Below are 25425 nucleotides of genomic sequence, written 5' to 3' on the forward strand. Positions count from 1 at the left end.
ATGTTATAGCTGAGGAATTAGAAATAAGTGACTTGTCTAAGGTCACTGGACAAGAACAGCTGGGATTTTACCTCAGCAGTTTGGATCCAGAAATGCTGTCATAACCACCTTCCTATACCTTAACCCCTCTGAACATAGTAACACCAAAACACACAGACACAATAGCCACACCCTTGAAACACATGCACACGTAACAACAGAAATTTAGAAGGTGGCATCTGCTGACAAACACAGCCTCAAACAAAATCAACCAAGACACACTCATTTTAAGTAAACTTTCCATTGAAGTAAAATATACACAGGGAAAAGTACACACATCATAAGGGTACAGCCTGACGAATTTTCCAAGAGTAAATATGCCCTGGGAACCAGCACCAGATTAAGAAACAGAACATGACCAGTTCCCAGAGCCCCCTCTTAGCCCCTCCCAGTCCCAAGGCTGACCACTATTCTGATTTCTCACAACATTAATCGGTTTTGTCTGTTTTTTTTTAATTTTTTAATTTATTTTTTTATTTTTGGCTGCGTTTGGTCTTCATTGCTGCGCCGCGGGCTTTCTTGAGTTGCGATGAGTGGGGGCTACTCTTTGTTGCGGTGTGCAGGCTTCTCATTGCTGTGGCCTCTCCCGTTTCGAAGCACCGGCTCCAGGGGCACAGGCTTGAGTAGTTGTGTCTCTTGGGCTCTATAGCGCAGGCTCAGCAGTTGTGGCACACAGGCTCAGTTGCTCCGCAGCATGTGGGACCTTCCCCGACCAGGCCTCGAACCCGTGTCCCCTGAATTGACAGGCGGATTCTTAACCACTGCGCCACCAGGGAAGCCCGGTTTCGCCTGCTTTGAACTTTATATAAATGGAATCATACAGTGTGTAGTGCTGTATCTGACTTCTTTCATGAGACTTGTCCCAGTTGTTGGGGGTAGCAGGACATCACTCTCCTTGCTGTGTCCTCCATGGTTTGAACAGACTACAATCATTTTGCACTCCCCTGTCGATGGGTTGTTTCCAGTCTGAGGCTATTATGAATAGAGCTATGAACATTCCAGTACAGGCCCCTTGGTTCTGATACCCACGCATTTCTGTTGGGTGTTAACGACCTAGGAGTGGAACTGCTGGATCATAGAGTTTCACTCGAAAACCGCCAGCTTTCCAAAGTGCCTCTACCAATTTACACTCCCCCAGAAATATGAGGGATCCAGTTGCTCTACTTCTTCGCCTCCACTTGGTAAGGTCCGTCATTCTCACTTTAGCCATTCTGGTGGGTGGAGAGTCAGTCATATTTGCAGTGTCTGGCACGTAACTGGCACTCAGTCAGTAGACTGTTGAATGAATGGGTAGTTGAACACTGTAGAACCAGAGCGCCTGGCGAGGGGGACACACACCCACGCACACGCACACGCGCACACACACACACCCCGTTCCAGGGACGCCCCCACGCGCAGCGGTAGCACACAGGACACACACCCTCTCGCGCCCCCTGGCGCCCACGTGGTCTGAATGCAAGGCCGCAGCCCCACCGCGCGCATCCAGTCGCCCAGCGGCCCCCAACCTGCCTCTCGGCGGCGGGCAGGAGGCGCTGCTCGTCCGGGTGCCCCGAGGGGGCGGGCCCGGTCGGGGCGGGGTCGGCCGGCTTCCAGGCCTGGGCTCTGGCCTCCCGCGCCGCCCGGCCGCTCCGGGGACGGGCCGGGGCGGGGCGCGGCGGCAGGAAGCGGGGCGGGGACTCGCGGAAGCCTTGGGGAGCGAGGGAGGGCGCGGCCAACTCCCGGAGAGAAGACAGGCCGAGAGAGCGGCGCCCCGGCCTGGCGCCGAGCCTGAGCCAGCCGGACGGGAGGCGGCCCAACCGCGGGCTCGGCCTCGGCCCCAGCCCCGCCAGCATGGCCGGCCGGACCGTGCGGGCCGAGACCCGGAGCCGGGCCAAGGATGACATCAAGAAGGTGATGGCGACCATCGAGAAGGTCCGGAGATGGTGAGCGCTGCCCCGGGGCCAGGGACGGGACACGATGGGCCACTCCTCCCCCAGATACGTCTACCCCCCTTCGCCAGCTGTGGCCCCCAGGTGTTAGGTGTGCCTCCCAGCTGCGCCCTGGATCTGCAGGGCTCTATCTTCCTTCTCCTGGCTACACCCTGGGGTCTACAAAGCGTGTTCCCCAGCCCTGCCCTCCCGAGGCTGGAGCCCCCATTTATGCCCCGCCCCCTGAAGCTTTGACACTCCTTTCGCAAGTATGCAGAGTGATCTTCATTGCTTTGGTCCCCAGCCCGGCCCATAGTCGCGCTCTCCACGTATATACCCCAGGGGTCTGCAGAGCCATGACCCCAAGTCACACTCTCTCTCTAGAGGCACCCCCCATCTATACCCTCGGGTCTGCAGGGTTTCTCCCTCTAACTATGTCCCATTAGCAAAACTGCCCCTTCCCTCCGGCACCACCACCACCTCTACAGGTATCCCCAGATGTGTCCAGCTCCTGGGGTGGCTCTCTCCTCAGGCCTCTCTGACCCAGTCCCCCCACCGTCCCACAGGGAGAAGCGCTGGGTGACTGTGGGCGACACTTCCCTTCGTATCTTCAAGTGGGTGCCAGTGGTGGACCCCCAGGAGGAGGTGAGCAAGTTCTCCCACACCAGGCCCTTCCTCTGTGCAGCCTCAGGCAAGCCCCTCCCCACCCTGGCCTCCACCTCCAGTCCCCACTCAGACCTCAAATGCAGGAGCCCGGACAGATGTTAACAATTAGTAGCAACTCCGCCTCTTCCCCCTCCCCCCACACCAGACCCCGCTCACCCCACCCCAGTTCAAAACCTAACCCAGTGTGCACAACCTGTCCCCTCATGCAGGGCCTTCTGCTTCTCTGTGCCTCAGTTTGCTTATTTGTACAGTGGGGGCTTTGCAAGTGCTAACTAGAAAGCTGACTCTGACCCTTAGCCCTCTAACCCCCAGGAGCGACGGAGGGCAGGTGGCGGGGCAGAGAGATCCCGAGGCCGGGAGCGGAGGGGCAGGGGCGCCAGTCCCCGAGCGGGTGGCCCTCTCATCCTGCTCGATCTCAATGGTATGTAGGGATGCTGAGATGTGGGGGGCTGTGGGGATTGAGGGAGGGGGCTGGAGGCCTCAGGCCCAACCCTTTTGGCTTTTGCTCCCACAGATGAGAACAGTAACCAGAGTTTCCATTCGGAAGGCTCCCTGCAAAAGGGCACCGATCCCAGCCCTGGGGGCACCCCCCAGCCCAGCCGCCCTGTGTCACCTGCTGGACCACCAGAAGGGGTCCCGGAGGATGCTCAGCCCCCACAGCTGGGCCAGGAGAGAGGTAGGACCAGGTGCCTCCCAGGAGCCCTCTCTTCTGAATCTTGTTCTCTCCAAGGTCGAAGCCACCAGCTTACCCCTCGACCTGCTCCCCCTCCTGTGTTGCCTCCTTGGAAGGCCTTCCCTGAGTCCTGTGGAAAGTCACCGCCCTTCCTCTAGCGACTATCTGTCTCCTTCCCCTGGCTTCTTGGCATCTGTGGATAACTTAGCACTGTCTGAGGTTTTCATGTAAATTTAGCATTTTACTAGTTAAGTATCTTTCTCTGCCACTCCCACCTCATGTCACTTCCTGAATGTTGGGCCCATATCAATCTTGTTCACTGCTGTATCCTCAGAACACCATGGAACACATAGTAGGTGCTTAATAAATATTTGCTAAGGAATAAGTAATCGTGATAATCGTAAGAGTGATTAATAATAAGAGATGATAACAGCTAATACTTATTGAGCTCTTACTGTGTGCCAGGCACCCTTCTAAGCACTTTCCATGTTTTATCTCATTTAATCCTTACAACAACTCTGTGAGGGTTATGATCTCCATTTATAGATGAGAAACCGAAACCCAGAGAGGTTCAGTAAGTTGCCCAAGCTCACACAGCCAGTGAGCCAGGATCTGGGGTATGAGTCCTCCTCAGCTCCTCTTTCTTCCCATAGAGTCAATCCCCTATCTGGTCAGATTCACCTCCCCAATGTGTCTGCCTTCCCAGGCTCCGTCATCTCTCTCACCCGCACCCAGCTCCAGCCTCCTGGGTCTCCTGTCTTCCAGCTGGACCCACACAGCTACCAGAGCACAAGGTTGACGAGGTCATTTTCCTGCTTCAAAGCCTTCAGTGGCTGCCTGTGACCTTTGACTTCTCAGCCTGGCACTCCGGGCCCTTCGTAAACTGTCCCCTGCTGACCTCATTGTTCCCTTCCAAGAACACCATGGCTTGGGCCTGTGTTCCGTGTTGTCTAGATCATACCACACGCTTGTGTACCTTTACTAATATAAAAACAATAATTGGCATTTATCGAACACTTCCTGTGTGCAGGGCACTGTACTTTTCCTGTGTTATCTCATTTAATTCTTAAAACAGTCTCATGTGGTAATTACTGTAATCATCTCCATTTTACAGGTGGGGAAAACAGGCTTAGAGCAATTAAGTCACTTGCCCAGGGTCAGGATTCGAACCCAGGCAGTCCAACCCCAGAATCTGGGCTTGCCAAGCTTCTGTTCCCTCTGCCTGAAATGTACTCCAGCTCCCCATTTGTCTATCTGATCAAATCTACTCACCCGTCAAGATCCCACCTAAATGTCCTTCCTGTGTTTTCTTCCTGGGTTGCAGCCAGGTGACTGGCTCCCCACTCAGTGCTCCCACAGCCCGCGGGCTTATGTGATTGGTGTGTTTCCCTCTTGGTCTGTGCTGTGGTACAGAGCAGCTGTTCAGGGAACACCTGTTAATTTCATGTTCCAGATCCTGGGGGCATAACTGCGGGCGGCACCGATGAACCTCCAATGCTGACCAAGGAGGAGCCTGTTCCGGAATTGCTGGAGGCTGAGGTGAGAGTGTCCAGGAGGCTGGACTCCCAGGTCTTGGAGGGAATGGGGGCTCTGGGGTAGCCAAAGCCTTGGGGGCTGCACTCTTGAGGTCCAGGTGGGAAATGTAGACCTTGGACACAGCTAAAGGCTATAAGGCTGGGTTCTTGGGACTGAAAAGAAAAGGGTGTTTTAGAAACAAAATCCTGCGGGCTGGATTGGGGCTGATTTGAGACCATTAAAAGCCTGAAAAGATCATGGTGCACCTCCAAGTATTTTTTTTTTTTTAATCCTAAGAATGTAATTAGCTTAAGAAAGTCCCCCACAAACTTCTGACTTTTCCCACAAGGACTACCGTGATACGTTTTCGAGAAATATCAAATATCAACTTCTTTCCCCCAAACGGTGTTGTTGTTGTTTCCGGCGCCCTACTTAATCTGCGTCCTGGGGCCCTGGCCCTGGGCTAGACTCCCGGGTCCGGGAGGGGAGTGGAGTGGAGGCTTTCGAGAAGGCATAGGCTAGGAGGCTGCACTCCTGGGTTTGGGTGGAGCTCATGCCTGTCCACCCTTCCTCTCCAGGCCCCTGAAGCTTACCCCGTCTTTGAGCCAGTGCCACCTGTCCCCGAGGCAGCCCAGGGTGATACAGAGGACTCGGAGGGCGCCCCCCCACTCAAGCGCATCTGCCCAAATGCCCCTGACCCCTGAGAAGCCGGCCTGCCTGTCCTGTCGCCCCAGGGGTCCCTTTGGCTTTTTACAAATAAAGACCCTTTTGTAATGTGTCATGTCATTTCCCCGTCAGGGCTGGGGAGGGTCTTTGGAGACAGTTTTGTCTCACGCTCCATTTCTCAGATGGGGTCACTGAGGCTCTGAGAGGACCTACCTGTAGTCACACCCTGAGTCAGACATGGAAGAGGGGTTTGAGCCAGGACCCTGCCTCCCCAGCACTCCCTCCACCCTGTCCTGTCCCCCTTACCTTTGACCCTTCCTTCAGCCCTCCTGCTCTGGGAATCCCAGGACCCCTTTTCTTCCTGCTCAGCCCTCCCCTGGGCCCAGCAATTACCAAAGCTCTGGGCAGCTAGGCCCGTGATTCCCATTCACACACAGGAACACAGAAGCCCAGAGGGACTTTGGGGCCTGGGATGACCCAACCCATTCCCTGCCCTCAGGAAGCTACAGCATCGTTCCTCCCTGCCTCTGCTTAGCCATTCCTCCACTGGAGCCCCTGCCCACACTTCTGGTTGAATCTTGCTTGTCTTCGGCTCAGTCACTACCTTCTCCAGGAAGCCTTCCCCAGGCTCAGTGAGTTTCTCCCCTTCGGGCTCCTACAACCCCGTGTGCTCCTTTCCCTTTGTCTCAGCATTTATCAGGCTGTTTGGGGATGGTTGGTTTGTGTGTCTATCTCATCCACTAGGCTGTAGGCTCCTGAGAGCAGAGCTTGGTCCCAGCCTTGCCTAGCAGCACACTAGGCATAGAGCAGTCATAGCAATTGTTGGGTGAATGAATGAATTAATGAATGGGCTGAGGCTGTCCAGGAAGGCTTCTCTGAGTAGGTGGCACACAAGCATGACTCTGAGACATGTACCTCAGTGTGGTATATCTGAAATCAGAAGTCCTGGTTAAAGTCCTGGCTCTGTTACTCGCTAGCTGTGTGGCTCTATGCTGGCTGTTTCCCCTCTCTGAGCCTTAGTTTGTTCATCTGAGCAATGGGGACAATAACTAGGCCTGATCTGCTGCAGTGGGTTGTGGGAAACTTCAAATAATATAAGGGTACCTTCACTCTGTGCCTGCAAGAGAGTCAGAGTCAGGTGTATTAGCCCTATTTTTATTTTTTTTCCTATTTTTATTTTTAACAAAGGAAGAGACTGAGGTTCAGAGAAGACCAAATTGAAGCTTTAAAGAACTTTTAAAAATATTCAGGGTGTTTCCAGCAGCTTCAGTAGTAATATTTGAGCCAGGCTGGCCAGGGGAGCCAGGTGTGCAGTGATGTGGTACATTCATTTCTTGTTGCTGCCTAACAAATTACCACAATTTTAGTGGCTTAAAACAATGCAAATGTATTATCTTAGCATTCTGGAGGTTAGAAGTCCAAAATTACTCTCAGTCGGTTAAAGTAAAAATGTCAACAGGGCTGGTTCCTTCCAGAGACTGTAGGGAAGCATCTGTTTGCCTGCTTTTTCCAGCTTCTGCAGACCACCTGCATCCCTTATGGCCCCTCCCTCCATCTTCAGATCCAGCAGCATAGCATCGTCCAAACTCCCTTTCTGCCTGTGCTTCCATTGTCACATCTACTTCTCTGACTCTCCTGCCTCCCTCTATTAAAGACTCTTGTGATTACATTGGACCCACCTGCATAATCTAGGCTAATCTTCCCAGCTCAAGATTGTTAATTTCATCACATCGGCAGAATCTTCTTTGCCATGTAAAGTAACATATTCACAGGTTCTGGGGATAAGGCCTGGACATCTTTGGAGGGCCATTATTCAGCCTCAGCACATGTGGTAAAAATCTCAGCCATTTCTAGGGTGTGTGGGTCATCTCGTTATTCCCCTGAATCACCTCATGTGGTGATGAGAGTGCTCTGTAAAATGTAAAGTGCTTTGTATGGATTAGTAGTACAGTGTTAAGGCCCAGAATTCAGGCTCTGGGTTAGAATCTCAGCGTCACCATTCATTCACTGTGTGACCTTGAGCAAGTGACTTAACCTCTCTGTGCCTCAGTTTTCTCATCTGTACAATGGGGATAATAGTAACATCAGCCTGGTGAGATTATTGTGAGGATTAAATGAGGCAATACATGGAGAGAGAGTCCTTGGCTTGGTACATAGTAAGTGCTCAACAAATGGCAGCCGTTTTTCCTATTACCCCATTTTACAGATGAGGATATTAGGGAGTAGGGGTAGAGGCCAGAGACTCACCTGCCAGTGAGACTGGGGAGGAAGAGTCATTTCTGAGTAGGCTTGAAAGGCTGAAGTATGAGTCTTCCCCATTCCTATCCCTCTCCTAGCCCAAGGCCCCAGTCCCCAGGCAGCTGTCCCTTAGCCCAAGCCTGCCCTCACCATTTCTGTAGCCTACTCTGTAACCTGGTTTAAAAGCCACCTCTTCCATAGCCATATCCCTGACCATCACCTTGCCATGCCATCCCCTTCCGCTCCCCACATCCACACTCTCTTTTTGGAAATTCTTCACCCTTGGCTCTCAGGCCCTAGCCTCCAGTGCTTTCTTCCCCTATGTCACTCTCTCCTTTTCCCGATCCCTTAAATATCTCTCGCTCTGGCCTAGCTCTTTTCATGAACACTTTCCCTGCTAGGTCCCACCTACTCCTTGAATTAATGGTTCCCAAGTCTCTGCCTCCCAGTTCTGCCCCCTACCTCCAGGCTCAGAGAGCCAAATGCCTCACGACATCTCCACCGAGACGTCCCACATATCCTCAGCCTAGCCCTTCTCCCCACCTGTTCCCAGCATCCCCTCTGGGATTCCCCAGAAATGGCCCACAATCCCAGGAGTTGGCTAAGATGGGAGCACCCAGAAGTCAGAGTCAACATCCCATGAGTCACCCTGTCCCGTTAAGTCCTTGTCCTAAATAACCCTCCCACTTGCCCCTTTCTTTAGGGCCCCACTGTTTTGCTGGTAGGCACCAGTGAGTTTCCCTGCTTCGCTCTGGCCCATCAGCAATGCATTGTCCACCCAGCAGCTGGGCGGTCTCGGAAGCCCGAATCTGCCCATGATGTTGCCCGGGGTTAGAACCCTCCAGTCCCCTCATTACCTGCAGGATGGTACCACACTCCGCCTCTTCCTCCCATCCCTGCACAGCTACCCTTGGAACTGCCTATAATCACCCCCAGACACTTTGCTTTTTTCCTCACCTCTGCGGCTTTGCTCATGCTGTTTGCTCAGCCAGGAGTGCCCTTCTCGTCCCTCTTCATCTGGGAGATGGCTTATTGTGTTTCAAACCTCAGCTTCCTGGTGTGGTCTTCTCTCCTCTCCTCGTGCCCCCTGTCCCCTCTTCTGCCGTTTCCAGAGCATCAGGAATTCTCTTGTGATGGTCGATGTTGCCTTCGGTCTCCAGCACCAGACTGCAAGCTCCACGAAGGCAGGGGAATTCCTTTATTCATAGCAACGTGTATTTATTGTGCACTTACTGTTTGCCGGGTACTGTTCTAGGCCCTGGGGATACAGCATAGACAAGATGGAAAAATATCCTTGCCTTCACGGAACTTAGCTTCAGTAAATCAGATTATATGTAGAAAGTTATAAGTACTGTGGAAAAAATAGAGTAAGGGAAGTGGGGAAAAAGCAGATTGCAATTTTAAATAGGGAGGTCAGGGGAGGCCTGACTGAGGACACATTTGAGGAAAAGGTTGAAGGAAGTGAGGGAGAAATCCTTGCACATATCTGGGGGAAATGCATTCCAGGAAGAGGGAACAGCCAGTGCAAAGGCCCTGAGGGGGCACATGCCTGGAAATGAGATCAGTGCCTCTGGAGCAGAGGGAGGAGGGAGAGAGTGGTGGGAAGTGAGGTCAGGTCAGCAAGGGCCTCAGCGGCAGGACAGGCACATAACCTGTCATTCAAACCTTGAGGATAAAAGAGGATGTATTAGTAATTATCCCCAGATAACAGGTGAAACGGGATAACCAGGATGTAAGGTTATCCTGTTTGGAGGCCATTGTCAGGACTTTGGCTTTTGTTCTGGGTGAGATGAAGAGCTATTGAAGGGGTCTGAGCAGAGGAGTAACATGATCAGACTTAGAGGGCTTTTTCCCTTAATATTTTATTATAGTTTTAAAGTTTACAGCAAAATTGGAAGAATTATATAGGTAACACTGATGTACCTACCACCTAGATTCTATATAACATTTTACTGTTTGCTTTATCACATAGCCCTATCCATCCATCTAACAACCTTTCTTATTTTCTTGATACACTTCAAAATAAGTTGCAGACAGTGGTATACTTTCCTCTCTACACTTCGGCATGCACATTTTTCACTAGAGTCCAGTATTTATTTATAGGTTTTTCTTTTCCTGTAAAAAGAAAAACTATTCATATAGTATTCATATAGCAAAACTATTCATATAGCAAAATGCACAGGTGTTAACTGTGATCCAGTGAGTTTCAACAAATATATAATTTGCATGATGCAAGCCCTTATCAACTATATCACTATCCCCCCCCCGGAAAGTCTCCTGTTGCCCCTTCCCTGTCCCCAGCTCCCTAGAGACAGCACTGTTCTGATTTTGGTTTTGATTAGGTTAACCTGTTGTTGAACTTCGCATGCATGGAATGTATGTGCTCCTTTGCATCCATGTCCTTTCACTCAGCATAATGTTTCTGAGAGTCACCCACTCTGTTGCTTGGATCAGTAGTTTGTTCCTTTCTATCGCTGGGTTAGATGCCGTAGACTTGTCTTTGACTAGGATTGCTCTGCTGGATGGAGAGCAGATGGGTCCAAGTTCTCTGCCTGTTTCTGTTTCCCCGCACAAGCCTGTCAGGCCTAGGGCTCAGAGCCCTGGATGAGTACATCCCAGGGAGATGGATAGCCTTTTCTCAGGGACCTTTCAAACCTCAGCTTCCTGTTGTGGTCTTCTCTCCTCTCCTCGCATCAGTCCCCCAGAAATCTGGGGAGACAGAACGATATCAGAGGTAGGATCTAGGGTGACCAAGCATTCTGGTTTGCCCAGGACTTTCCCCATGTTAGCCCTTCAAGTTCCATTCCCGGGAATCCCTCAGTTCTCGGCAAACTGGGATCCCACCACTGCCCCGAGGCCCCCAGGCCCTTTCTCACTCCAGACTACACTTCCTTCCTTCTAAGAATTGATTTTCCTTAAACTCCAAACTGGTCTGCTGCTCCCTTGCTCTAAAACTTCCCATGGCTCCCCATGGCTTTGCCTGGCAACCCAAAGGATATACTCAGCCTATGGCAGTGGTTCTCAAACTTTGCTGCATATTGGAACCACTTGGGAAATTTTGATGTCTGGCTTCTACCCCCAGACATTTTCAGTGGTATAGGATGCGACTGGGGCATTGGCTCCACAGGTGACGCTCATATCCTGCAAAGTTTGGGACTCACTGGCCTATGGGTATGATTTGATTGGCTTACCTGGTGTTGAATGTGTTGCCAATACTTAAAATTAAGTGATTTCATACAAAAATCTGGCCTCCCGGCTACCTTTGACAAAGCAGAAGTTCTGAGACATTGAGTCTGCTACGAAGCATGGTCATTACCTAGGGGTGTGGGCGCTGGCTGCCCTTGGCGATGGAGCATGTGCTCTCCAGCCCCTAGAGTCCCCACCACCCCTCCATGTCTTGCTCTTCTCGTTCGTGTTCATTTGCATGGCCTGCAGGCTAATGTCTGAGCTCTCCAGCCTGGTCCCCGCTCACCTCCTCAGCCTCTTCTTCCAGGATGCTCACCTCGCTTCCTGCCTTCCTGCCACATGGGCCTCATGGTGCCCTTTCCCACCTGCCTTTGCCCATGCAGTTCTTGCGCCAAACTCCTTATCATGGCAGACCAGGCCCTGCTCAGTTGCTCAGTTTGGCCTCTGCCCTCCTCTCTCCCTCCTCCCCCCTGAGCTCTCTACCATCTAACCCACGGAACTTCAAACACACCAAAGCTGGCCAAAGCTAGTTGCCATCTTAGCCCTTGCTGCTCCGTCTGCCTGGAAAACCCTTCCCTTCCTCCCTTCCTCTTTCTTCCTGGCTGATGCCTACTCATCTTTCAGGCCTTGGCTTAGATCTCACCTCCTTCAGAAAGGTCCCGTGATCCTCAAACTAGGTCACGTTCTGGGTTAGTCACCGTACTTCCTCTTTCACTTGACGTGTCACTTTCCCCTGCTAGAGTAAGGCCACGTTGTTCATCTCTGTTGCAGGGCCTCCTGTAGTGACTGGTAAGTAGTAGGCGTTTGTTAGTGATAAATGAATGAAAGACCACCTCCCTTTCTCCACTGGCAAATCCTACTCCTTTTCCTGTTACATTTCTACTATAGCATTCAGCTCTCTCTTCTCCTGGAGACCCAAAACCTCACTGAGGTCAGGTGATCCACTGAGTTTTAGCTTAGGTCCTTCTCACAGTGGGCTGAGTGGGTCCCCAAACCCATCCTGTGGTGTTTGCCCAGTTTCAGAAGGTGTATCTGGAATAGGCATACTCAGTAACGGGTAGACTCCCCACATCCGTTGAAGGCAGGGCTGTGACTGGTTGGTGACCCCCAGGTCCCCACACAGGGCAAGTGAAAGGGCAGAGCACAATAACTTACTTTCCATTCCCTTATATTCATCTGTTGGCAATGGCTCTTCTGCCTGTCCCCTCCTTTGTTCCTCCAGTCAGCTCTGGGATGCAACTGTGGTGTAGTGAAGGGTCAGGATGCAGAATAGGAATGGAGGTATTCCAGATTCAATTGATTTGTACTAACTGTGTGATCTTGGGAAAGTCATTTCCCTGTCTAGACCTTAGTTGCCTCATCTGAAACATGAAGCCAATATTATCTTTTCCATATACAGTAAGTCTCCTACATACGAACCTTCAAGTTGTGAACTTTCAAAGATGCGAATTGCGTTCGCACGTCCAGTCACGTAAATTAGTTCACGTGTCTGGCGTACATTGTCACCTGTGTGCATCCTCTACAAGTGGTTGTGTTTTTGTGTACTTTACTGTACAGTATTGTATAGGGTACAGTAGTACAGTATCTTTATTTCAAGCCCAGGATGTCTGGAAGCAAGTGTAAAAGCAGTGGTGTTGTAGCTGGTACTGCTAAGAAGCGCCAAGCTATAATGATGGAAACAAAAGTGAAAATAGGGCTTCCCTGGTGGCGCAGTGGTTGAGAGTCCGCCTGCCGATGCAGGGGACACGGGTTCGTGCCCTGGTCCGGGAAGATCCCACATGCCACGGAGCGGCCGGGCCCGTGAGCCATGGCCGCTGAGCCTGCGCGTCCGGAGCCTGTGCTCTGCAACGGGAGAGGCCACAGCAGTGAGAGGCCCGCGTACTGCAAAAAAATAAAAATAAAAAAAATAATAATAATTGAGAGAGTGGAGCGAGGTGAAAAGATGGTGGATGTCACTCGTTCTTATAGCATGAATCGTTCAACCATCAGCACAATTCTAAAGAACAAGGACAAGATCATGGAACATGTGAAGTCTGCTGTGCCGAAGATGTCGACAATAGTATCGAAGAAGCGTGGAAAAGTGATGGAGGAGATGGAGAAACTTCTCAGAGTGTGGGTGCAGAATCAGCATCAGCGTCGAGTCCCGCTCAGCTTAATGCTGATTCAAGAGAAAGCTAAAACCCTTTATGAAGACTCGAAGAAGAAACACAGCGAAGAATCAGAGGGTGCATTGTTTAATGCCGGCTGGTTTCATCGGTTCCAGGCTAGAGCCAACCTTCAAAACGTAAAAGGAAGTGGTGAGGCAGCGAGTGCAGATACGGTAGCTGCCCGGGAGTTTCCTGAAACACTTCAAGCAATCATTGATGAAGGCACGTACTGTACTAATGAAGACCTGATGGAATTGGAGGCCCAGAGGAAGGACGAAGAGAGACAAGAGGAAGAAGAGATAACTGAAGAACCGAAGAGATTCACGATGCGGGAAATGGCAAGGGGATTTTCTTTATTTGAGGAGGCACTGTTAGTTTTTGAGGCACAGGACCTGAACGTAGAACAGTACACGAAGGTTGCAGCAGCCGTTCAGCATGCAATCCAGTGCTACCATGTCATCTACAACAAGGAAAAAAGAGTTACTACCCAGACATCACTGGATCGTTTTTTCAGGAGGGTTGATATAATTGAATCCAGCAAGGAACCAGAACCTGTGCCATCAACGTTAGGCATGAGTGAAATTGAAGCTTGCCTTCCGTCTCCTATTGCTGACGATCCTTCAGCTCTACCATCTCCCACCTCTTCTCCCTCTTCCAGTCAGTAACTCTTCTTGCCTGTTCACTTGATACCAGCCCCCGTATGCCAGCTGTTGTAGTGCACTGCTGTACTTTTCAAGGTACTGTACTGTAAAATTGTTTTATTTTTTGTGTTTGTTATGTATTATTTGTGTGAAAAGTATTATTAACCTATTACAGTACAGTACTATATAGCCAATTGTGTTAGTTGGGGTACCTAGGCTCGCTTTGTTGGACATAGGAACAAATTGGACTTAGGAACATGCTCTCGGGATGGAACTGGTTTGTATTTAGGGGACTTATATTATATATATATATATATATATATATATATATATATATATATATATTTTTTTTTTTTATCTTTTCCTCATCTATCTTTGACCCGTGTCAGGAGCAGAGTGAACCAAGTGCAGATCACGCACGGAGAAACTGTATGTAAACCAAATTTTTGTGAAGCGAATAATATTTCCAATCTTTAATTTTTAAAATCACCGGTAGGACTACAGGCACTCTGGGAAATGCAGTGCTAAAGAAACGAAAGTAAAAGTCTGTTGTAATCGATTATAACCCCAGCTGAGGTTTTACTGTATCTATTGTAAGATATTGTGAGGGAGCCAGAGAGTCGGTTGGGATCAATGAAAACAGCCCTAAATGGGGCGCCAGGGCTCTGGTACAGCTGCCGTGTGACTTCAGTCACCTTGTCTGTAAAATTGGACCCACAGATCCGGCTCCCCTTCCTGCCTTTGGTGAAGGTTCCTGGAAACAAAGGAGGGCAGTGCGTCTCGGAAACGGCCGAGCGCGGGGAGGGCGCCCCGCGGCGAATCAAGCGTTAAGGGCACCGAGCGCCCAGCTCGGGTCCTAGAGAGGCCGCGGCGGACTTCCGGTACGGGCGCTCCGGACACGATTTTTCCCAGGGCTGCGGGGCGCGGGCGGGGGACAGTGCCGCCGAGGTTGTGTCTGCTCTACAGCAGCAGATCAGGGTCACCTAGGCCGGGACCTGCGGACGTGTCCCCTTCCCCCGAGTTCCTGACCAGCATTTTTGACCGTGGGCAGCATCTGGACCCTCTGGGCCTTTGTCTCCTCGGCTGTAATGCCGGCGTGAGGATCCCGGGACTAGCCGATCACAGTCAGTTTCTTTTATTTACTTGCCTCTGGGAATCCACTGTCTCCCCATTATACAGTCCAGGAAACCGAGGCCCAGTAAGAGAATGTGACTTTGGAATGGCAAAGACAAGCTTTCCCACCAGTGTATCTAGTCCGGGCAGAGGCATAGTTCAAAACCACATCCCTTGATTCCTAGCGCTGCTGCTCCAAGAGTTTAAGGACGTTTATGATGAGAGCCACTATTGAGAGCTTAGTCTGTGTCAGGAGCGGTGCATACATACCTCGGGAGATGTCCACATTTTGCAAGTAAGAAAAGTGAGGTTCAGGGCGATTTTCTCCACAGTCATGATGCAGGACAGTGGGTGAGTAGCGAGGGTTATAAACCAGGTTTGTGCAACTTGACTGGCAGATCTGTTTGGGGGAATATTAGCTAACATTGAGTGCTTATGACTGAATCCTTTCATAAGGGGGCAAAAGCTTGCCACAGGGAGATGATGGGGAGCGAGGGATGCTCGCCGACCTGGTTAAGTTAAATAATAGTGGTCCTGGTTCAGGTATCTTTGCATCCTTTCATTTACCTCAAGGAGAAAAAAAATAAGATTTAACCATTTTCTCTTTTTACTAACAACTTTTATTGAGAGATCATTCATATACCATACAATTCACCCATTTAAAGTGTACAATCTAGTGGTTCTTTATTCAAAGAGTTGTGCAGCTATCACCACAGTCAACTTTAGAACATTTTCATCATCCTCAAACCATACCCATTAGCAGTCATCCCCATTCTCCTCCAGCCCTAGACTATCACTAATCTACTTTCTGTCTCTGTAGACTTGCCTGTTCTGGACATTTCATATACAGCCATAAGTGGCCTTTTATGACTGAGATAATCTCTTTTTTAAACAAAGTCCAGGCCTTGGGCTCAGAGCTTTGGGCTATAACCATCGCAAGCGAGAATTGAATACCATCGTTTTGATTTTGTTGTATTTATTTTTTACCATTCTAGGGTAAGTGATAGGTACTTCCTGTTTATGGTAGTGATATAAAGTTTCCTTCTTGAATACATGTTTTTCCATTTTAAAAGTTGATATTTTTAAAGGACAAGATTAAGCAAATAGTAGAGATGGTGTACAGGTGTCTGAAGCCTGGGAACATGGGATGTGAATGAAGTTTTGAAAACACTAGGTTGTCTGATTTGAGGCTTTACAGGACATAGTTGGAAAACCACCCTATTATTCCAATTCAATCTCCTAACAGTTCATAAGAGGAAGTGCATCATTTTACTGATGAAGAAACAGGTATAGGGACTTCGCTGGTGGTGCAGTGGTTAAGACTCTGCACTCCCAATGCAGGGGCCCTGGGTTCAGTCCATGGTCAGGGAACTAGATTCCACATGCATACTGCAACTAAGAGTTCGCATACCACAACTAAGGAGCCTGCGTACTGCAACTAAGGAGCCAGCAAGTCGCAACTAAGGATCCTGCAAGCCGCAACTGAGGAGCCCACCTGCTGCAACTAAGGAGCCCACGTGCCACAACTAAGGATCCCTCAAGTCACAACTAAGGACCCTGCGAGCTGCAACTAAGGAGGCCACCTGCCGCAACTAAGACCCAGCGCAACCAAATAAATTTAAAAAAAAAAAGAAAAAGGAACAGGTATAGAAAAGTTAACTATGGTAACTGGTCCAAGGTCACACAGCTAGTGACAGAACCTAGACTTAACCTAAGGTCTCTTTAATTCCAAAGACTACCTATTAACCAAGTTTGAAAATAAAACTGGGGGTGAGGAATGGAGTAGCAGGCTTGAGAGAGGACTCTAGCCACTAGACCAAAACATGTGGGGACCAGGCTAGTTGTTTTGGGTATCCCTTCAAACAAATAATCAAATATTTTTTTAAAAAACAATGCAATTTGTGACTCTAAGCAGAGATTCCATCTCAGGCACTGTTGGGGTTTCTTCCTCTCTCAAGGGCACACCAGAATCCAAGAAGTGTTGCCTGGATAACTAGGGGTGTGTGTATGTGTGTGTGTGTTGGTGCCAGGGAGGGTCTAATCCCTTGTTCATCTTGGCTGCTGTTGGCATCACTGTCCAAGGGACAGTGGTCCTTTAAAGTCCATGGCTTCTGCCCCATACCACATGCAAGGCATCAGAATCTAGGGCTGCCTGAGACTCCTTGTATGTAGGATCCCATGATTCCTGGAATATCAGGCAGCCACCTACTCCTAGGACTGGCTAGTTTCATGGAGCACAGCCTTGGGGCATGTGCCAGGACTCCCTCTCTCCCCTTCCAGGCCTGGGGACTTTTCCATCCCTTGTCATCACCTCCACCAAGACCCTCTGCCTCCCACCCTCCTACCCTTCTTAATACACTTCATATTCTTTCACTGTTGGCTTTAATAGCACATTAAACTCAGAGCCCATTTCCATTTAAACTAGTTTTCTTTTCCTCGAGGGCAAAGAAAGGAGGGAGCTTAATTTTTAAATCTTAACTTTAAAAATGTAGCATACAGAAGACAAACATACTTGGTCCTCCCCTCACATAGCTGTGCATTTCAGCTTGGACCCAAACTTGAAGTTAATCACACCTATCCTCCTTCAAAGGCAGTTAGGGTCCATTGTTACTCAACTTGAGTGAGAATCTCAACCCTCACTCCAAGCAGTTTAGATCTAAGAATAATTTGGGGCCATATAGAACCAAATAGCTAACCCGGAGCCAGGTAATACTCTAAGAAACTACATGCATAACCTCACAAAAATCATTTCAGCAGCTCTGTGAGATAAGTAGTATTATTGTGTCCATTTTACAGATGGGAAAACTGAGGCACGGAGAAGTTAAGTCACTTGTCCAAGCTCCCCCAGTCAGTAAATAGTAGAGGCAGATGTGAGTCCACGTAGTCTGACTGGAGAGCGTGTGATCTCGAACACAGAGCATAGACTCTGAAGTCAGACTATTTCCTTCATCATCTACAGCAAAATTTTAGTGTTCCCTATTCTTCGCAACTTTCTAATGAAAGCAGGCTTTTTCTTTTTTTTAATTTTTCTTTATTTATTTTTGGCTGCGTTGGGTCTTCGTTGCTTTGCACGGGCTTTCTCTAGTTGCGGTGAGCGGGGTCTACTCTTGGTTGCAGTGCACGGGATTCTCACCGCAGTGGCTTCTCTTGTTGCAGAGCACGGGCTCTAGGCGCGCGGGCTTCAATAGTTGTGGCACGGGGGCTCAGTAGTTGTGGCGCATGGGCTTAGTTGCTCCACAGCATGTGGGATCTTCCCAGACCAGGGCTCGAACCCACGACCCCTGCACTGGCAGGTGGATTTTTAACCACTGCGCCACCAGGGAAGTACGAAAGCAGGCTCTTTTTTTTTTTTTTTTTTTTTTCCTTTTTTTTTCAATTTCAAAATTAAACTCAAAGACCACTGTAAAGAGAGTGTTCCTTTAAAGAAAGGAGTCTCACAGTCTGCTCTAAGGAGACATTTTCTGCCACGGCTTTCAGAGCAGCAAGTGGGCTGAGGGGCTTGGAGTTTGGGGGAAAGGAGATGGGGATCCTTGAACCTTGTGGGGAGCAAGGACATGATGGTAACAGTGGCTCCCATTGACTGGGTCTTCCTAACATGCCAGGCCCTAGGTTAAGTGCTAGATAGATGGGTATATGTAATGTGTATGTTTACATGAGACACACACTAGAGGTCAAGTTTTTATCCACTGCCCTACTCTACACTTCTAGATTTTTAGAGGGGAGTTTTTTTAGAGATCACTTCATACCTCCTAATTTATAGGTGAGGAATCATTTCGGTTCATTCCTCAACAGCCATGGAAGTTCTGTTCTATGCTGGGCCCCATGCTGAGCTCTTAGGAAAGATAGAAAAGAACAATTCAAGGTGTTAGCAATAGGAATCTCTGGGTGGTAGGAATGTAGTGTTACTCTTATTTTTTCTTATCTGTATTTCTGTACTTTCTTTCTTTCTTTCTTGGCCATGCTGTGTGGCTTGTGGGATCTTAGTTCCCTGACCAGGGATCGAACCTGGGCCCTCAGCAGTAAAAGCGCAGAGTCCTAACCACTGGACCACCAGGGAATTCCCTGTATTTTCTTTTTCATAATAAAATAAAAATAAGTTCCCCCCCATTATGCCCCTACATGTACCGTACTCTTTCTCCAGTTTAAATGATTACACACCTCAAAACCCCCATGGTGGGAGAAATTCCAGTTAAGGAATTCAAGACCTTGTACTAGAGAGGAGTCCTCCTAATTCACATGGCAGCTGCATCTGCAGTCCCATCATGACACCCCACTTTCCTCCTCTCAAATCCCCAATGGGCCCAGGAATTGGCATCTGAACCCAATTTTCCATAACAGTGATTCTCAGTGGGGCCTGAGCATTCAGAAAAGCATAGGGCAGATTTGATTGTCATAATTTCTGAGGCCGCTACAGGCATGCAGTTAGCAGGAACGAGGGACGGTGGTCATCCTGTAATTCACCAGGCAGTGTCCACAGCAAAGGTCATACCCAGAACGCCAGTGGACTCCTGTAGGCTGACCTGGTGGCCTGGGAGGTGTTTGGGCCTGGAAATACTGCCCGACTGGATCATGCCTACCCAGCTGATCAGATCTAACCTCTTGGGAAGTTTGAAAGCCAGACCCAGAAAAAGTGAACTGAAACAGCAGGGGCCATAAGAGCCCATATCAGGAGTCTGGTGGGGTCACTGTGCTGGGAGTGAATGTGCCACTTCTAAGGAACAAGGACGTTCCAGGGACCCCATGACTTCCGTGGGTCTCAAAGGGCATGACCAATGTCCCAGGTGTCTGTGAGGCTCCACCATAAATGCTCAGCAGCTACATGGGATACATAAGCCTATGAAAACTCCTACACATTTTTTTCTTTTACTGAAAGTTACTGAATAGGCATAGAGTGGCATTTTAAATATTTTCAAACTACTTCCTCTATTAATGGATATTCTATATACCCTTCCTTATTTTGTTGAAATGTTTTAGGATTCATTCTTTCTGTGGGTTATTTTGGGATAGGTAGCATGCCCTCTGAGAGGGATATTCTTCTATGGAATGTTTGTTGCCTTTTTAATTTTTGCAGCTCCAGGTCCCAAGGTCATAACAAGGAATGATTTGAAATTTGTATGAACTGGATCTGAAATCCTCAGAGTTGCCTATAAGTTGAACAGAAAGAAGTAAATTCACATATTTAAGTGTTTGGATAAGTAGACTTTGTGACTGGGGAAGTATTATACCCCTGAACAACATCTAGCTAAATATTTTGTTCAATATATAATTTTTGTTAATTAAAATAATTAATGTTATAGGCTCAGAGAGGGAAAGCAATTGGCTCAGAGTCACACAGCAAGTTAGTGCAAAGCTAGAACTACAACTTTGGTTCCTTATCTTGAAGCTCAGTGCTCTTTCCATTCGTTCTCTCCCCATGACTGTTGACTCACAAAGCTATGGGCAAGGAGGAAGTTTGGCTTAAGAGTGAAGCTGGGGGAATTCCCTGGCAATCCAGTAGTTAGGACTCTGCACTTTCAGTGCCGAGGGCCTGGGTTCAATCTCTGGTCCGGGAACTAAGAACCACGCAAGGCACGCAATGTGGCCGAAAATAAATATCAGATAAAATTTTAAAAAGAGTGAAGCTGAAAAGAAAAGGAAGATGAAGTATAGGTCATAGCAGGAAGGCAAACATCTTAATGCTTTTTTTGTTGTTGTATCAGTATTCTATTGTTGTAGCAAATTACCACATATTTGGTGGCTTAAAATAACATAGATTTATTATCTTACAGTGTTGGAAGTCAGAAGTCCAACATGGGTCTCACTGGGCTAAAATCAAGGGGTAGGGAGCGCTGTGTTCCTTCCAAGGCTCTAGAGGAGGATCCGTTTCCTCACCTTTTCCTGCTTCCGGAGGAACTCCATAGTCCTTGGCTTGTGGTCCCCTTCCCCCTTCTTCAGAGCAGCAATGTTGCATCTCTCTGACCATTCTTCCACAGTTACGTCTCCCTCTGACCATAACCAGAAAAGGGTTTCCAATTTAAAGGACTCGTATGATTACACTGGCCACCTGGATTATCCCGGATAATGTCCCTGTCTCAAGGACTTCAGTTTAATCACATCTGCAGAGTCCCTTCTGCCATGTAAAGTAACAGATTCAGAGGTTCTGGGGATTAGGATGTGGACATTTTAGGACATTAGACAAAGGCCATTATTCTCCCTATCACAGTTATGAAATATCATGCATAGACATTCATAGAGAAATAGCTTAACATGATATTATAGGACAAAATACCCTCATAACCACCACCCAGAACCAGAAATAAACATTGCCAGAATCTTGGCAAGAACTCTTCCCTCAATCTTGTTGTTTTGGTTGCATTTGCCTGAAAATTTTTGTCCGTTTATCTGAAACATTTTTGTCACTTTATGTGTTTCCTATAAATTGCTTATAGCTAGATTTTAAAGTCATTTAGTTTCTGCCTTATAATAGGTTAATCAGTCTGTTCATATTTATTGTAATAAACAATATACTTTTTTCTTTCTACCTTATTTTACATTTACTATTTATTTTTCATTAATGTTTTCCTGTTTGCGTTTTTTTTTAACTTTTGTTGACTTGGTCGAGTTTCTATTTATTGCCGTCCACCCTCCCCTTTATTAAGCTGCTAGTGTTTATCTTTTCTTTCCTAGCAATCACAATTATTCTTAAATTGTTGTATCAGTACATGGTAATAATCCTACTCCTTCACCAAAATGTTTTACTTGCCCATTCCCACACAATCTCCTGAAAGATGATACCTTTAGAATGCTGTTAACTTCCCCACTCTCCCTACTCCTGGAGTTTTACTAAGATAGTTTACAGGGGTTTTTTTTTTGTTCTACTCTATTATTAGGTTTTCCATTAAAGTTCATGACTTCTGCAAAAGAATCCTTACTTAATACCTAAAGCACAAATTCCCAGTCTCTATCTCCTACCATTTAAACCGAACTATATATATAGCAAGATTTGTTGCTCACCTCTGCTACCCCATCTCTTCCTCTTGCATTATCATGAGCTCTCAATCAGTATTGAGAGAGTTTCTTGAGCACTTCCCTCAGATAGGCATGCACATGATCCATGCACTGAATCCTGTAGGCTAGCAGATGTCTTTCTTTTGCCCTGGTTGAGAAGTGACACGATGACTTGCTTTGATTTTGGGGTTACATTCCTTTTCTCTTAGCAGTCTGTATTCTGCTGTCTCCTAGCTCATAGGATTGCAGATGAGTGGTCTTAAACTAGTCTGATTCTTGCTCCTTCATAAGTAACCTAGTCTTTCTATCTGGAAGCTTGCAAATTGTAGTGGTTGTTGTTGTTTTCTACCTCTGGAATTTAGGAATTTCATCAGGATATGTCTAGATGTTTATCTTCATTCATGTCAGTCTTTCAATCTTCAGACTCAAGTTCCCCTCTCCACCTGTTACTTTTCTCTCCTTTGGGGGCTCCTATTATTTGTGTGTTAAGTCTTCTGGATCTGTCCTTCAAATTTACATTTAATGGTATGATTTCTTTTCCCTTGTATTTTTGATGTGTTGTAAGATTTCTTCCAGTGTCTTTGAGTCTCTCATTACTGACTGTGCCAATTACCAAGTATGTCTATTTTAATGATAAATTCAGACATTGAAGAAATAACCACAGAATGGGTCTATGGGCCACCTAGGCCCACTGAATTGGCCTGGAGTTAAGATTCCATCTATCACCTGGCTGCTGTAAGCATCTACTTTGACTGGTGGATCACAGTGGCATTTTGGGTCCCTAGGAATGTGTCCATTAGAGCCAATGTCTAATAACCCATGAAGGGTCTGGATAGTTCCTTTTACCCAGTGCACACCCTAGTAAAACGGCCACAGGTTCCTTTGGGGAAGGCTTAGGGAAACACTTATGATGAATACTTGCAGCAATGGTACAAGGTCCTTCCTCAAGGAGACTTAGCATCACCCTTAGTTAAGCGACTCTAGGTCTATGATTGACTTGGGTCTGCGAACTAGTGACAGGCTATGATTCTCCACTGTGACAACTCAAATCAGAATTTTGGCTACCAGGCCTAGGGTTTCTCCTGTAGATCAAGCAGAAGAGAAACACTTCCAGAATGGTGGAGTGAGGACCTCTGAAAATTCACTCCTTCATAAAAACAAGAAGAACTCTGGCTAAAATGGTCAAAATAAGCTTTTTCAGAACTCTGAAAATTAACCAATGCCTAGCTACAACCCAAGGAGCATTTACTCCAGAAAAACAGCTGTGCCCTAGTGAGAACAGTGAACTTTGTGCAGTTTTAACTTGCCTTAGTCCCATTCTCCTCTTCACAGGTTCACAGAAACCTTGAAAACTAAAAGCCTCACAACTAAAGGAATTGTGAAAACCCGTGCTTAGTAGCCACAGGAGGGGGAACAGGTTTGAATCTCCATAACAGCTCCATTCCCAGAGAAGTATCTCTGTTTGGCAGCTCTCTGAAAAGCTCTATTCTCAGAGTTTGTCTTTATGTGACCCGACTCAGAACTCTCCCTGTGCTACAGCCATATCCCTAGGGATAGGTTGAAACATCCCTAGTTTAAAACAATCAGTGGCCATTGTTTAATATCACAGCAGCCTGAGATGGTGATACCAGTTTTGGGGTAACGAGAGGCTGGACCTCAATCCCTGGTTGGGGAACTAAGATCCCGCAAACTGTGCAGCACGGCCAAAAACTAAAAACTTAAAAAAAAAAAGAGGCTAGCGACTTCCCTGGTGGCACAGTGGTTAAGGCTCTGCGTTCCCAATGCAGGGGTCCCAGGTTCCATTCCTGGTCAGGGAACTAGATCCCACGTGCATGCTGCAACTAAGAGTTTGTGTGCCACAACTAAGGAGCCCACATGCCGCAACTCCCTAAGGAGCCTACCTACTGCAACTAAGACCCGGCGCAACCAACTAAATAAATAAATATTAAAAAAAAAAAAAAGAGGCTGGACCAAAAAAAACACAAAAAAACTTAAAAGGAAAAACTAGGGAATGAAATATCCATAGAGGGCTTTGAAAAGCCCTGACACATTCCTGGGAATCCCTATAAGGTCACAAGCATGAGTAGGGCTGTATGCACTCAGGAAAGACCTGAGAAGACCCTAAGCTTTTACCTCTAGCTGACCTTGATGCCCTGTGCAAGCAGGAAGTGGAAGTTAAAGCAGTGTTGTGCACACACACACACACACACACAGAGCCCCTCAGAAAAGGCTAGGAAATTTACTGGTTGAATGCATTAGAGGAAATCTCTGTCCAATCATTAGCTGACCACTAAGCAAGCTAATCGAGCACAGACTTCAGTGGCCATGCGCAAAGAATGAAGTCTTTACAGAATTCATCTAGGAAAGTTCGTAAACAGCAGCAACAACAACAACAAAGCCTGAGGAGGGGTGGAATCAGATTTTTGGAGTTGCCACCTTATAATATTTAAGATGTCACTGTCAATAAAAAAAATTATGAGACATGCAAAGAAACAGAAAAGTATGGCCCATACAAAGGAAAAAAAGGAGTCAAAAGAAACTGTCCCTGAGGAAGTTATCAGACAAAGTCTTTAAATCAGATATTATAAATATATTCAAAGAACTAAAGGAAACCACGCCTAAAGAATCAAAAGGAAGTGTGGGAATGATGTCTCACCAAACAGAGACTATTAATAAGCATATAGAAAGATTAAATTTATATTAAAAATGTGCATGTATGTATGTGTATACACATGCATACATATATATATATATATCTCAAATAGAAATTCTGGAGCTCAACAGTACAAAAGTACAATTGAAAGATTCACTAACAGGGCTCAATAGAGGATTTGACTTGGCAGAAGAAAGAATCAACACACTTGAAGACAGGTCAATTGCGATTACCCAGTCTGAGGAATAGAAAGAAAAAAGAATGAAGAAAAAGGAATGGAGCCCCCAGACACCTGTGGGATACCATCAGATGTACTAATATACATATAATGAGAGTCCCAGATGGAGAGAAGAGAAAGGGGCAGAAAGAGTATTTGGGGACTTCCCTGGTGGTGCAGTGGTTAAGAATTTGCCTGCCAATGCAGGGGACATGGGTTCGAGCCCTGCCCCAGGGAGATCCCATCTGCCACGGAACAACTAAGCCTGCACACCACAACTACTGAGCCTGCGCTCAGAGCCCACAAGCCACAACTACTGAAGCTTGTGCGCTCTAGGGCCCGTGTGCTGCAACTCCTGAGCCCACGTGCTGCAACTACTGAAGTCCTCGCACCTAGAGCCCATGCTCTGCAATGAGAAGCTACCACAATGAGAAGCCCACGCACCACAACTACGAGTAGCCCCTGCTCACTGCAACTAGAGAAAGCCCACATGCAGCAACCAAGACCCAAACGCAGCCAAAAAAAAAAAGTATTTGAAGAAATAATTTCCCTGAATTTGATGTTTTAAAAAATCAATCGGGGCTTCCCTGGTGGTGCAGTGGTTAAGAATCCACCTGCCAACCCAGGGGACGCAGGTTCCAGCCCTGGTTGGGAAGATCCCACATGCCACAGAGCAACTAAGCCTGTGCACCACAACTGCTGAGCCTGCGCTCTACAGCCCACAAGCCACAACTACTGAGCTCACACGACATAACTACTGAAGCCTGCACATCTAGA

General features: G+C 47.7%; 1 protein-coding gene across 2 annotated transcripts in view; it reads left to right on the top strand.

Annotated features, from left to right (window-relative positions):
• Nucleotides 1-1624: 1624 nt before the first annotated feature.
• The window catches only part of BCL7C (BAF chromatin remodeling complex subunit BCL7C), a gene marked incomplete at its 3' end in the record, with an annotated part of 32326 nt that continues 8525 nt past the window's right edge, over nucleotides 1625-25425 (top strand). Inside the window, exons 1-6 of one of the 2 annotated variants that reach the window (XM_082670396.1) lie at nucleotides 1625-1961; nucleotides 2513-2591; nucleotides 2925-3033; nucleotides 3127-3288; nucleotides 4739-4824; nucleotides 5379-5568. In XM_082670396.1, coding sequence (XP_082526522.1) covers nucleotides 1870-1961; nucleotides 2513-2591; nucleotides 2925-3033; nucleotides 3127-3288; nucleotides 4739-4824; nucleotides 5379-5504 — 654 coding nt within the window. In that variant the 5' untranslated portion in view covers nucleotides 1625-1869. Of the gene's footprint in view, nucleotides 1962-2512; nucleotides 2592-2924; nucleotides 3034-3126; nucleotides 3289-4738; nucleotides 4825-5378; nucleotides 5569-25425 lie in introns of those variants that run through there. The other variant, XM_082670395.1, reaches the window with a different exon arrangement.

Source organism: Grampus griseus (assembly GCF_964374135.1).
Source record: "Grampus griseus genome assembly, chromosome: 14".
Lineage (NCBI taxonomy): Eukaryota > Metazoa > Chordata > Mammalia > Artiodactyla > Delphinidae > Grampus > Grampus griseus.